Here is a 12,707-nt window from a genome sequence, read left to right as displayed (position 1 = left end):
ATTAATACTAAATGTATATAATTAAAAGAAATGTATAATAATTCAATAAATAAACATTACGATGATCGGTCTCTCGATGATTCAAGGTTTGATCATATAACCTGAAGCAAAAAATATGTTAAAGAAGAAAAAAAGAAGGAAAAGAAAAGAGAAAAGTGGAGAAGAAAAGGAAAAGAGAAAAAGAGCACTAAAATATGCCGAAACGGTAGCCCGCCCAAAGAGTAATGATTGATAAAAGTTAATAAAATTAATATATTAATTAATTAATATAATAAATAATCAAATTATGAATTAATATAATAAAATAATAAAATAATTAATTAATATAATAAATAAAAATATGTAATCAATATGTTTGTCCACATTCTATAATTAATAAAACTATATAATTAATATAATTGATAAAAGAATATGATTAATATAATTAATAAGATTATATAAGTAATAAAAGTAAAGAATAGTAATGTCAGAGAACATGAGTGTGCCAGAAAAGTTTTCTTTGCGTTTTCGTAATAATTTTATAACTTTATTAATTTAGAATTGTGATATATCCAATTTATCTATTTGTCGAAATATAACTAATAAGGTAAAATGTAATTAATTTAACGTGTAACTGAAATTTGAGAGAAGAGAGATTTTGGAGAAAGATAGAAATATGCAGCCATCCGCCCGGTAGTACTTGCGCTATATGATTATATATACAATTTCGTAATAAATTTTAGATAACATATATAACTTAATTATAGATTCTAGAAATAATTTAGACAGATTTCAATATATCGCAAGTACTACCGACCCAGGTCCTACCACGAGGAGGTTGCTGCATCTGAGGACCCACGGGCTAACGGGGACTCTACTCTAAAATTCGCGTTCGAGATGTCTTTCCGCTTCGGGAGTTTCCGGCTTATCAGAAAATTGGAGACGAACGAGAACGCTTACGAGACCCTGCTTACGAAGAACGCCGCCGTTCACACCGTCAGCTTCAGACATCTCGAGACACGACCGGTCGTGTCTATATCTTAAAAATCAAAACGTAGTCCTCGGTAGGACTTTTAATCTCGCGATCGCGAACACTCATGCGCGTGACGACCGGCACGCGCGTGAATGTTATCCCTATCATCGCGTACGGAAGCAAGGAGACATACCCTCTCTGAATATAATATCAATTATATGCAGCGAGGTTCCATTAACTTCCGTGTAAAAATCCCTCGATGATTTGGAGACTGAAAAAGAGAAAAAGTAAAAGTAAAAGAAGATGAGAATAAGAAAAAGAAGCAAAGAGAAGAGGAGAGCAACAGAAGAAGAGAAAAAGGAGAAAAGAAAGCTGGAATATGCGTACGAGAGAGAGAGAGAGGGAGAGAGAGAGAAAGATAGAATTTAGAACGATGAATATTTTGAAAATCGCTTCACCTGAGAAAAATCAAAGTACGAAAATTGAGAGAAAGTAGAATAATCAATCTCCGACAATTATTTAAATTTTTATATACCTATGCGTTTCAATAAATAGAGATATATATAATCGATAAAAATGCATATATTATAATAAATATGCTTATAATAAATATAAGCATGTTACATAAATAGAAATACTTATAATAAATAGAAGTCGAAATGTGTGGAATAAATAGAAATGCGTAGAATAAATAGAAATGTATAATCAGTCAAGAGATAAATTTCACGATGATCATTCCCTCGATGATCCATGCCTCGATGATCCATGCCTCGATGATCGGTCTCTCGATGATCTAACCTGAAACAGAAAAAGATTAAAAGACAAAAAAAAAAACAAGATAAAGTGCAGAAAAAGAAGAAGAAGAAAATCAAAAGAGGAAAGAGCTTCTTTACAAGATCCTAAGACGGTAACCCGCACAAAGGCCCACACCCAAGGGCCCCTCCCAAGGGTCCCACCCGAGAAAAACTAACACAATCTCGAATAATTCCTTCAATTATTATATAGAAATCAGTTTCGATAAATAGACATGCATACATATTATAAACAAAAAAATTATTTTATCATATTAAATTAATAAAAATGTATATGATTAATATAAACCTATATGATTAAAAGAAATATATAATAAATCAATAAGTAAACTTCACGATGATCGGTCCCTCGATGATTGCTTCCTTCATCATCTAACCTGAAACAGAAAAAAAATTAAAGGAGACGAGAAGAAGAAAAAGAAAAGAGAGAAAAGATAAAAGAAAGAAGAAGAGGAAAGAAGCTTTATAAGATACTGTAACAGTAACCCGCTCAAAGGCCCACACCCTAAGGCCCCTCCAAAGGGTCCCACCCGAGAGAAACTTAAGTAATTAAACTAGAAAAATTAATTTAGAATAATTTGAAGTTGAAACTATTACATACAGTTCTTCTCATCATAAGCAGTGATTTCATATTTTATATACGAATATATATATATATATATATTACTTACGAAAAATGAAATCCTGAATTTAATTCAATTTAAATTTATAAGAGAAAATCAAAATGAAAAATTCCCGATCCAAATTTAAACGAATATTCTCTTCTTATAACGCGCGAAAGAAAGAAAGAACTTGCCTTCAACCTCTGTGAACTTGTTTCAATCCTATATGGACTTTTATTCAACGCAATTTCAGTAATCCCAACAATTATAGTATCTTATACATTTCGTAGCTATGATTTGAATATAGAATTTGATTTTGTAAAAATAAGATATTAGAAATTTGATTGAACTTTAAAAAAGAAAATGTAAATAAAAGAAAAATTTACTATTCGACTTTAATACTAAAAATGAATGAAATATGTAACAATTCCTTTCCCGTACACGTGACAATGTGGAATGGAAGATGGAGAGTTATGTCGTTGGAGTATCTGAAATCAAAATTATTATTAAATAAGAGCATTTTGAGTGACCACATAGAAATTAAAATATATCCAATTAGACTAATTTGTCGAACCATCGAAAATAACTCAATAATCTAATAGTTGCCCTCTTGAGCCACAGTATGTAAAGACCTTTGCAGCATACAACTTCTTCTTTGCTTCATGCCCAAGCAACTACTATAGAACATTACTAAATACCCTTATTCGAAAACTAATAAGAAAACTAATCAATCTAACGAAACTCGAAAGCCATTCTGAAACGAAAAATAAAAAAAAATTTCCTAGTAGTCACTCAATGCTCTTTTACGTATTAACTACAAGCAATCATTCGTGCCGATTCGGACCTTTCGTCCTCGACATGACTGAGTCAACGGAAGGACTTAAAAATTAACTTACTACTTAAGAAGTTCTGCGATGGCTCCAAAACACTGGACCGCGATTTAGGTCGAAATTGAGGGTGGATGATTTGTAGTTGGTTGAAAATGAGGTAGGTCGACATCGAAGTTGGTCGAGATCCTCTTCAGTGATGCACTGACTCTAATTCGCGGTAGTTACTCATTAACGAACGGTCACTGAATTTACTTAACGCAACTCTACTATATTTTACAAGTACAGTCTGTGCGACTGTTAAAAAATCAAAAAACTACGCGAACAAACACTGACTCTAAGGACTGCATTGCACGCAGTCTATGCAAAAACACTTATGGTTTAAATCGCGAAACGCGAACGAACAAACACTGCTTCTACTTCGCGATAAATTTATTTTAGCGATACTAACACTCGATTACATCATTGCAACGCGCGCGATAGCAACGAGGTTCTGAAACAAAAATACAAACGAAATAATAAGTATCATTGTTGTAATGAAAACTATAAAAATCAATCAACAAATATATGATAGAAAAATATACTTACTTTACGTCTTCGTTAATACTCGCTCGAATTCGGCATCGTGCGAAAATTTCTAACTCCTCTCGTGGAGATAGATTTTCAAAGTCCCCAAGGGTTTCGAAATATTCTAAGTCCAATAGTGGAGATAGATTTTCAAAGTCCTCCAAAGATGCGAAATTTTCTAAGTCCCCCATGGAGAAAGACTGTCAACGGCCTCCGAGAGTGCAAAGTGGAAATCTAAAACAAAAAGAAAGCGTAAAGTGTGGAAAATATGAGTAACACAACCTTGTACTTGCGTAAAATCTTCGCTAGTACTCGCTCCTATGGCAGCCTGTGAAAATTTCTAAGTTCTCTCGTCGGAGTCCAAAACACAAATGAACCAGTAAATATAATGGGCGGTCAAAGACCCGAGTTTGTTTTCGTCTCTCGAAGACGAATATCCCCACTTCGCATTTAAGCCTAAAATCAATAATCCTTTGTATATTCGTATTAACTGTCCGTTAATACTCGCTCCTATGGCATCCTATGGAAATTTCTAAGTCCCCCCATGGAGAAAGACTGTCAATGGCCTCCGAGAGTGCAAAGTCGAAGCCTAAAACAAAAAGAAAGCGTAGAGTGTGGAAAATATGAGTAACACAACATTGTACTTGCGTAAAATCTTCGCTAGTACTCGCTCCTATGGCAGCCTGTGAAAATTTCTAAGTTCTCTCGTCGGAGTCCAAAACACAAATGAACCAGTAAATATAATGGGCGGTCAAAGACCCGAGTTTGTTTTCGTCTCTCGAAGACGAGTATCCCCACTTCGCATTTAAGCCTAAAATCAATAATCCTTTGTATATTCGTATTAACTGTCCGTTAATACTCGCTCCTATGGCATCCTATGGAAATTTCTAAGTCCCCCCATGGAGAAAGACTGTCAATGGCCTCCGAGAGTGCAAAGTGGAAATCTAAAACAAAAGCAAGAGTACAGATTATGAAAAATATGAGTAATACAACATTGTACTTGCGTAAAATCTTCGCTAGTACTCGCTTCTATGGCGTCCTATGGAAATTCTAAGTCCCCCCATGGAGAAAGACTGTCAACGGCCTCCGAGAGTGCAAAGTCGAAGCCTAAAACAAAAGCAAGAGTACAGATTATGAAAAATATGAGTAATACAACATTGTACTTGCGTAAAATCTTCGCTAGTACTCGCTCCTATAGCAGCCTGTGAAAATTTCTAAGTTCTCTCGTCGGAGTCCAAAACACAAATGAACCAGTAAATATAATGGGCGGTCAAAGACCCGAGTTTGTTTTCGTCTCTCGAAGACGAGTATCCCCACTTCGCATTTAAGCCTACAATCAATAATTCTTTATATATTCGTATTAACTGTCCGTTAATACTCGCTCCTATGGCATCCTATGGAAATTCTAAGTCCCCCCATGGAGAAAGACTGTCAATGGCCTCCCAGAGTGCAAAGTCGAAGCCTAAAACAAAAAGAAAGCGTAGAGTGTGGAAAATATGAGTAATACAACATTGTACTTGCGTAAAATCTTCGTTAGTACTCGCTCCTATGGCGTCCTATGGAAATTCTAAGTCCCCCCATGGAGAAAGACTGTCAATGGCTTCGGAGAGTGCAAAGTGGAAATCTAAAACAAAAAGAAAGCGTAGAGTGTGGAAAATATGAGTAACACAACATTTTACTTGCGTAAAATCTTCGCTAGTACTCGCTTCTATGGCGTCCTATGGAAATTCTAAGTCCCCCCATGGAGAAAGACTGTCAACGGCCTCCGAGAGTGCAAAGTCGAAGCCTAAAACAAAAGCAAGAGTACAGATTATGAAAAATATGAGTAATACAACATTGTACTTGCGTAAAATCTTCGCTAGTACTCGCTCCTATAGCAGCCTGTGAAAATTTCTAAGTTCTCTCGTCGGAGTCCAAAACACAAATGAACCAGTAAATATAATGGGCGGTCAAAGACCCGAGTTTGTTTTCGTCTCTCGAAGACGAGTATCCCCACTTCGCATTTAAGCCTACAATCAATAATTCTTTATATATTCGTATTAACTGTCCGTTAATACTCGCTCCTATGGCATCCTATGGAAATTCTAAGTCCCCCCATGGAGAAAGACTGTCAATGGCCTCCCAGAGTGCAAAGTCGAAGCCTAAAACAAAAAGAAAGCGTAGAGTGTGGAAAATATGAGTAATACAACATTGTACTTGCGTAAAATCTTCGTTAGTACTCGCTCCTATGGCGTCCTATGGAAATTCTAAGTCCCCCCATGGAGAAAGACTGTCAATGGCTTCGGAGAGTGCAAAGTGGAAATCTAAAACAAAAAGAAAGCGTAGAGTGTGGAAAATATGAGTAACACAACATTTTACTTGCGTAAAATCTTCGCTAGTACTCGCTTCTATGGCGTCCTATGGAAATTCTAAGTCCCCCCATGGAGAAAGACTGTCAACGGCCTCCGAGAGTGCAAAGTCGAAGCCTAAAACAAAAGCAAGAGTACAGATTATGAAAAATATGAGTAATACAACATTGTACTTGCGTAAAATCTTCGCTAGTACTCGCTCCTATAGCAGCCTGTGAAAATTTCTAAGTTCTCTCGTCGGAGTCCAAAACACAAATGAACCAGTAAATATAATGGGCGGTCAAAGACCCGAGTTTGTTTTCGTCTCTCGAAGACGAGTATCCCCACTTCGCATTTAAGCCTACAATCAATAATTCTTTATATATTCGTATTAACTGTCCGTTAATACTCGCTCCTATGGCATCCTATGGAAATTCTAAGTCCCCCCATGGAGAAAGACTGTCAATGGCCTCCCAGAGTGCAAAGTCGAAGCCTAAAACAAAAAGAAAGCGTAGAGTGTGGAAAATATGAGTAACACAACATTTTACTTGCGTAAAATCTTCGCTAGTACTCGCTTCTATGGCGTCCTATGGAAATTCTAAGTCCCCCCATGGAGAAAGACTGTCAACGGCCTCCGAGAGTGCAAAGTCGAAGCCTAAAACAAAAGCAAGAGTACAGATTATGAAAAATATGAGTAATACAACATTGTACTTGCGTAAAATCTTCGTTAGTACTCGCTCCTATGGCGTCCTATGGAAATTCTAAGTCCCCCCATGGAGAAAGACTGTCAATGGCCTCCCAGAGTGCAAAGTCGAAGCCTAAAACAAAAAGAAAGCGTAGAGTGTGGAAAATATGAGTAATACAACATTGTACTTGCGTAAAATCGTTAGCACTCGTTGCGTTAGTACTCGCTCCTATGGCAGCCTGTGAAAATTTCTAAGTTCACTCGTCAAAGTCCAAAGCAGAACTGAACTAGAAACTGTACAGGTCGGTCGAAGGCGCGACTTTGTTGTCGTTATTCCAAGCCGACTACCCGTACTTCAAATTTGTCTAAAATCAAATAAACTGTTGTATATATGAATTAACTATCCGTTAATACTCGCTCGAGTGGCATCCTGTGAATATTTCTAAGTCCACTCGTGGTGATATATCGCCATCGTCTTCCGAGAGTGCAAAGTCGAAGCCTAAAACAAAAGAAATAGTATAGAATTTCGAAAATATGAGAGATATAACATGGTACTTGCGTAAAATCTTCGTTAATACTCGCTCCTATGGCATCCTGCGAATATTTCTACGTTCACTCTTCGAAGTAATCAAAGACAGTCAGTCACAGATCCGATTTTGTAATGGTAGAGTGCAGCGAAGGTTCCACGATAATATAACCTGAAGCAAAAAAGGAATAGGAGGGGGAACGAAAAGGAAAAGATTATGGAGACAGTAACCCGCCCGAAGGCCCACACCCTTGGGCCCCTCCCAAGGGTCCCACCCGAAACGTTAAATACAACGTAGTAATATGCTGCCATTCGCATCAAGATTTAATTCTAAAACAGAATCAATCGTATAGAATATTAAATGAATATGTGATTCAATTATGTACTTACATTAACTCTTCTCTATTACTTACGGAGAATGCGTATAACGAGAACTGCGATGTTTACTCTTCGAAATTCGAAACAAGATTGGAGCAACTGTCAAAATCGGCCCACTTATATAGACGTCGCGAGCGTGACAGTACCCCCACTACTCCATTTCGTTCTAAAACAGAAAAATCGTGTAGAATATCGAATGAATTAGAGATATTTACGAGAAGGGCATTCTGCGAGAGCGGCGATGTTTATTCGTCGGTATTCGAAGCATGACTGGATCACTTACTGTCAAAGTCAGTCCGCTTATATAAACGTCGCGAGCGTGACAGTACCCCCACTACTCCATTTCGTTCTGAAACAGAAAAATCGTGTAGAATATCGAATGAATTTGAGATACTTACGAGAAGGGCATTCTGCGAGAGCGGCGATGTTTACTCGTCGGTATTCGAAACAAGATTGGAGCAACTGTCAAAATCGGCTGACTTATATAGACGTCGCGAGCGTGACAGTACCCCCACTACTCCATTTCGTTCTGAAACAGAAAAATCGTGTAGAATATCGAATGAATTAGAGATACTTACGAGAAGGGCATTCTGCGAGAGCGGCGATGTTTACTCGTCGGTATTCGAAACAAGATTGGAGCAACTGTCAAAATCGGCTGACTTATATAGACGTCGCGAGCGTGACAGTACCCCCACTACTCCATTTCGTTCTGAAACAGAAAAATCGTGTAGAATATCGAATGAATTAGAGATACTTACGAGAAGGGCATTCTGCGAGAGCGGCGATGTTTACTCGTCGGTATTCGAAACAAGATTGGAGCAACTGTCAAATTCGGCCCACTTATATAGACGTCGCGAGCGTGACAGTACCCCCACTACTCCATTTCGTTCTAAAACAGAAAAATCGTGTAGAATATCGAATGAATTAGAGATACTTACGAGAAGGGCATTCTGCGAGAGCGGCGATGTTTACTCGTCGGTATTCGAAACAAGATTGGAGCAACTGTCAAAATCGGCTGACTTATATAGACGTCGCGAGCGTGACAGTACCCCCACTACTCCATTTCGTTCTGAAACAGAAAAATCGTGTAGAATATCGAATGAATTAGAGATACTTACGAGAAGGGCATTCTGCGAGAGCGGCCATGTTTACTCGTCGGTATTCGAAACAAAATTGGAGCAACTGTCAAAATCGGCTGACTTATATAGACGTCGCGAGCGTGACAGTACCCCCACTACTCCATTTCGTTCTGAAACAGAAAAATCGTGTAGAATATCGAATGAATTAGAGATACTTACGAGAAGGGCATTCTGCGAGAGCGGCGATGTTTACTCGTCGGTATTCGAAACAAGATTGGAGCAACTGTCAAATTCGGCCCACTTATATAGACGTCGCGAGCGTGACAGTACCCCCACTACTCCATTTCGTTCTAAAACAGAAAAATCGTGTAGAATATCGAATGAATTAGAGATACTTACGAGAAGGGCATTCTGCGAGAGCGGCGATGTTTATTCGTCGGTATTCGAAGCATGACTGGATCACTTACTGTCAAAGTCAGTCCGCTTATATAAACGTCGCGAGCGTGACAGTACCCCCACTACTCCATTTCGTTCTGAAACAGAAAAATCGTGTAGAATATCGAATGAATTTGAGATACTTACGAGAAGGGCATTCTGCGAGAGCGGCGATGTTTACTCGTCGGTATTCGAAACAAGATTGGAGCAACTGTCAAAATCGGCTGACTTATATAGACGTCGCGAGCGTGACAGTACCCCCACTACTCCATTTCGTTCTGAAACAGAAAAATCGTGTAGAATATCGAATGAATTAGAGATACTTACGAGAAGGGCATTCTGCGAGAGCGGCGATGTTTACTCGTCGGTATTCGAAACAAGATTGGAGCAACTGTCAAATTCGGCCCACTTATATAGACGTCGCGAGCGTGACAGTACCCCCACTACTCCATTTCGTTCTGAAACAGAAAAATCGTGTAGAATATCGAATGAATTAGAGATACTTACGAGAAGGGCATTCTGCGAGAGCGGCGATGTTTACTCGTCGGTATTCGAAACAAGATTGGAGCAACTGTCAAAATCGGCTGACTTATATAGACGTCGCGAGCGTGACAGTACCCCCACTACTCCATTTCGTTCTGAAACAGAAAAATCGTGTAGAATATCGAATGAATTAGAGATACTTACGAGAAGGGCATTCTGCGAGAGCGGCCATGTTTACTCGTCGGTATTCGAAACAAAATTGGAGCAACTGTCAAAATCGGCTGACTTATATAGACGTCGCGAGCGTGACAGTACCCCCACTACTCCATTTCGTTCTGAAACAGAAAAATCGTGTAGAATATCGAATGAATTAGAGATACTTACGAGAAGGGCATTCTGCGAGAGCGGCGATGTTTATTCGTCGGTATTCGAAGCATGACTGGATCACTTACTGTCAAAGTCAGTCCGCTTATATAAACGTCGCGAGCGTGACAGTACCCCCACTACTCCATTTCGTTCTGAAACAGAAAAATCGTGTAGAATATCGAATGAATTAGAGATACTTACGAGAAGGGCATTCTGCGAGAGCGGCGATGTTTACTCGTCGGTATTCGAAACAAGATTGGAGCAACTGTCAAATTCGGCCCACTTATATAGACGTCGCGAGCGTGACAGTACCCCCACTACTCCATTTCGTTCTAAAACAGAAAAATCGTGTAGAATATCGAATGAATTAGAGATACTTACGAGAAGGGCATTCTGCGAGAGCGGCGATGTTTATTCGTCGGTATTCGAAGCATGACTGGATCACTTACTGTCAAAGTCAGTCCGCTTATATAAACGTCGCGAGCGTGACAGTACCCCCACTACTCCATTTCGTTCTGAAACAGAAAAATCGTGTAGAATATCGAATGAATTTGAGATACTTACGAGAAGGGCATTCTGCGAGAGCGGCGATGTTTACTCGTCGGTATTCGAAACAAGATTGGAGCAACTGTCAAAATCGGCTGACTTATATAGACGTCGCGAGCGTGACAGTACCCCCACTACTCCATTTCGTTCTGAAACAGAAAAATCGTGTAGAATATCGAATGAATTAGAGATACTTACGAGAAGGGCATTCTGCGAGAGCGGCGATGTTTACTCGTCGGTATTCGAAACAAGATTGGAGCAACTGTCAAATTCGGCCCACTTATATAGACGTCGCGAGCGTGACAGTACCCCCACTACTCCATTTCGTTCTAAAACAGAAAAATCGTGTAGAATATCGAATGAATTAGAGATACTTACGAGAAGGGCATTCTGCGAGAGCGGCGATGTTTACTCGTCGGTATTCGAAACAAGATTGGAGCAACTGTCAAAATCGGCTGACTTATATAGACGTCGCGAGCGTGACAGTACCCCCACTACTCCATTTCGTTCTGAAACAGAAAAATCGTGTAGAATATCGAATGAATTAGAGATACTTACGAGAAGGGCATTCTGCGAGAGCGGCCATGTTTACTCGTCGGTATTCGAAACAAAATTGGAGCAACTGTCAAAATCGGCTGACTTATATAGACGTCGCGAGCGTGACAGTACCCCCACTACTCCATTTCGTTCTGAAACAGAAAAATCGTGTAGAATATCGAATGAATTAGAGATACTTACGAGAAGGGCATTCTGCGAGAGCGGCGATGTTTACTCGTCGGTATTCGAAACAAGATTGGAGCAACTGTCAAATTCGGCCCACTTATATAGACGTCGCGAGCGTGACAGTACCCCCACTACTCCATTTCGTTCTAAAACAGAAAAATCGTGTAGAATATCGAATGAATTAGAGATACTTACGAGAAGGGCATTCTGCGAGAGCGGCGATGTTTACTCGTCGGTATTCGAAACAAGATTGGAGCAACTGTCAAAATCGGCTGACTTATATAGACGTCGCGAGCGTGACAGTACCCCCACTACTCCATTTCGTTCTGAAACAGAAAAATCGTGTAGAATATCGAATGAATTAGAGATACTTACGAGAAGGGCATTCTGCGAGAGCGGCCATGTTTACTCGTCGGTATTCGAAACAAGATTGGAGCAACTGTCAAATTCGGCCCACTTATATAGACGTCGCGATCGTGACAGTACCCCCACTACTCCATTTTGTTCTTAAACAGAAAAATCGTGTAGAATATCGAATGAATTAGAAATACTTACGAGAAGGGCATTCTGCGAGAGCGGCCATGTTTACTCGTCGGTATTCGAAACAAAATTGGAGCAACTGTCAAATTCGGCCCACTTATATAGACGTCGCGATCGTGACAGTACCCCCACTACTCCATTTTGTTCTTAAACAGAAAAATCGTGTAGAATATCGAATGAATTAGAAATACTTACGAGAAGGGCATTCTGCAAGAGCGGCCATGTTTACTCGTCGGTATTCGAAACAAAATTGGAGCAACTGTCAAAATCGGCTGACTTATATAGACGTCGCGAGCGTGACAGTACCCCCACTACTCCATTTCGTTCTAAAACAGAAAAATCGTATAGAATATTGAAAGAATGAGAGATACTTACGAGAAAGGAGTGTTACGAGAGGGGTGAGGTGTACTCGTCGTTATTCGAAACAAGATTGGAGTCACTGTCAAAATCGATCCACTTATATAGACCTCACGAGAGAGAAAGAATGAGTGATATAATTATGTACTTACATTACTCTTTCTTACTACTTACGGAAGACGCGTACTCCGTAAGATGCGATGTGTACTCGTCGAGATTCCAAACAAGATTGAACCAAGAACTGTCAAAGTCGTCAAAGGTTCGGTTTGTTGACGTATCGCGAAACCAAGTATTCCGCACTTCACAATTTTGAAAAAATGAGTGATATAATAATATACTTACATTAATTTTTCGTTGTTACTTGCAGGAAGATATCCTGTGATAACTTTGATGTTTTCTCTTCGGAATATATAGACAGACTGATCCAATAACTATTGAAGTCGACCAGAGGTACGATTTTGTTGACATCGTGCGTAGTCATGTACTACGAGATCAACATTTT

At 39.2% G+C, this 12,707-nt stretch overlaps 1 protein-coding gene across 31 annotated transcripts; it reads right to left on the bottom strand.

Moving 5' to 3' along the window:
* Nucleotides 1–2,454: 2,454 nt before the first annotated feature.
* LOC127071581 (uncharacterized) lies at nucleotides 2,455–12,035 on the bottom strand. 31 transcript variants are annotated; one of them, XR_007785110.1, is made up of 7 exons: nucleotides 10,489–12,035; nucleotides 10,126–10,371; nucleotides 9,223–9,648; nucleotides 7,960–8,025; nucleotides 6,792–7,842; nucleotides 3,782–4,042; nucleotides 2,455–3,686 (listed from the first exon to the last, which is right to left on the bottom strand). XR_007785110.1 is itself a non-coding variant. In XM_051011008.1 (5 exons), exons 1-5 carry the CDS (start codon nucleotides 11,709–11,711, stop codon nucleotides 8,465–8,467), a joined length of 327 nt encoding a protein of 108 aa, XP_050866965.1. In that variant the 5' UTR covers nucleotides 11,712–12,035; the 3' UTR covers nucleotides 8,212–8,464. The 31 variants fall into 31 exon arrangements, 1 of the variants encoding a protein (XP_050866965.1); XM_051011008.1 differs by lacking the exons at nucleotides 2,455–3,686; nucleotides 3,782–4,042; nucleotides 6,792–7,842; nucleotides 7,960–8,025 and adding an exon at nucleotides 8,212–8,565 and having other exon boundaries at nucleotides 9,223–9,288; nucleotides 10,126–10,191; nucleotides 10,489–10,554; nucleotides 11,684–12,035; XR_007785119.1 differs by lacking the exons at nucleotides 2,455–3,686; nucleotides 3,782–4,042; nucleotides 6,792–7,842; nucleotides 7,960–8,025 and adding an exon at nucleotides 8,044–8,205.
* Between the last annotated feature and the right edge of the window lie 672 nt (nucleotides 12,036–12,707).

Source organism: Vespula vulgaris, chromosome 22 (genome assembly GCF_905475345.1).
Source record: "Vespula vulgaris chromosome 22, iyVesVulg1.1, whole genome shotgun sequence".
Lineage (NCBI taxonomy): Eukaryota > Metazoa > Arthropoda > Insecta > Hymenoptera > Vespidae > Vespula > Vespula vulgaris.
This window is presented reverse-complemented; position numbering and strand designations above follow the sequence as displayed.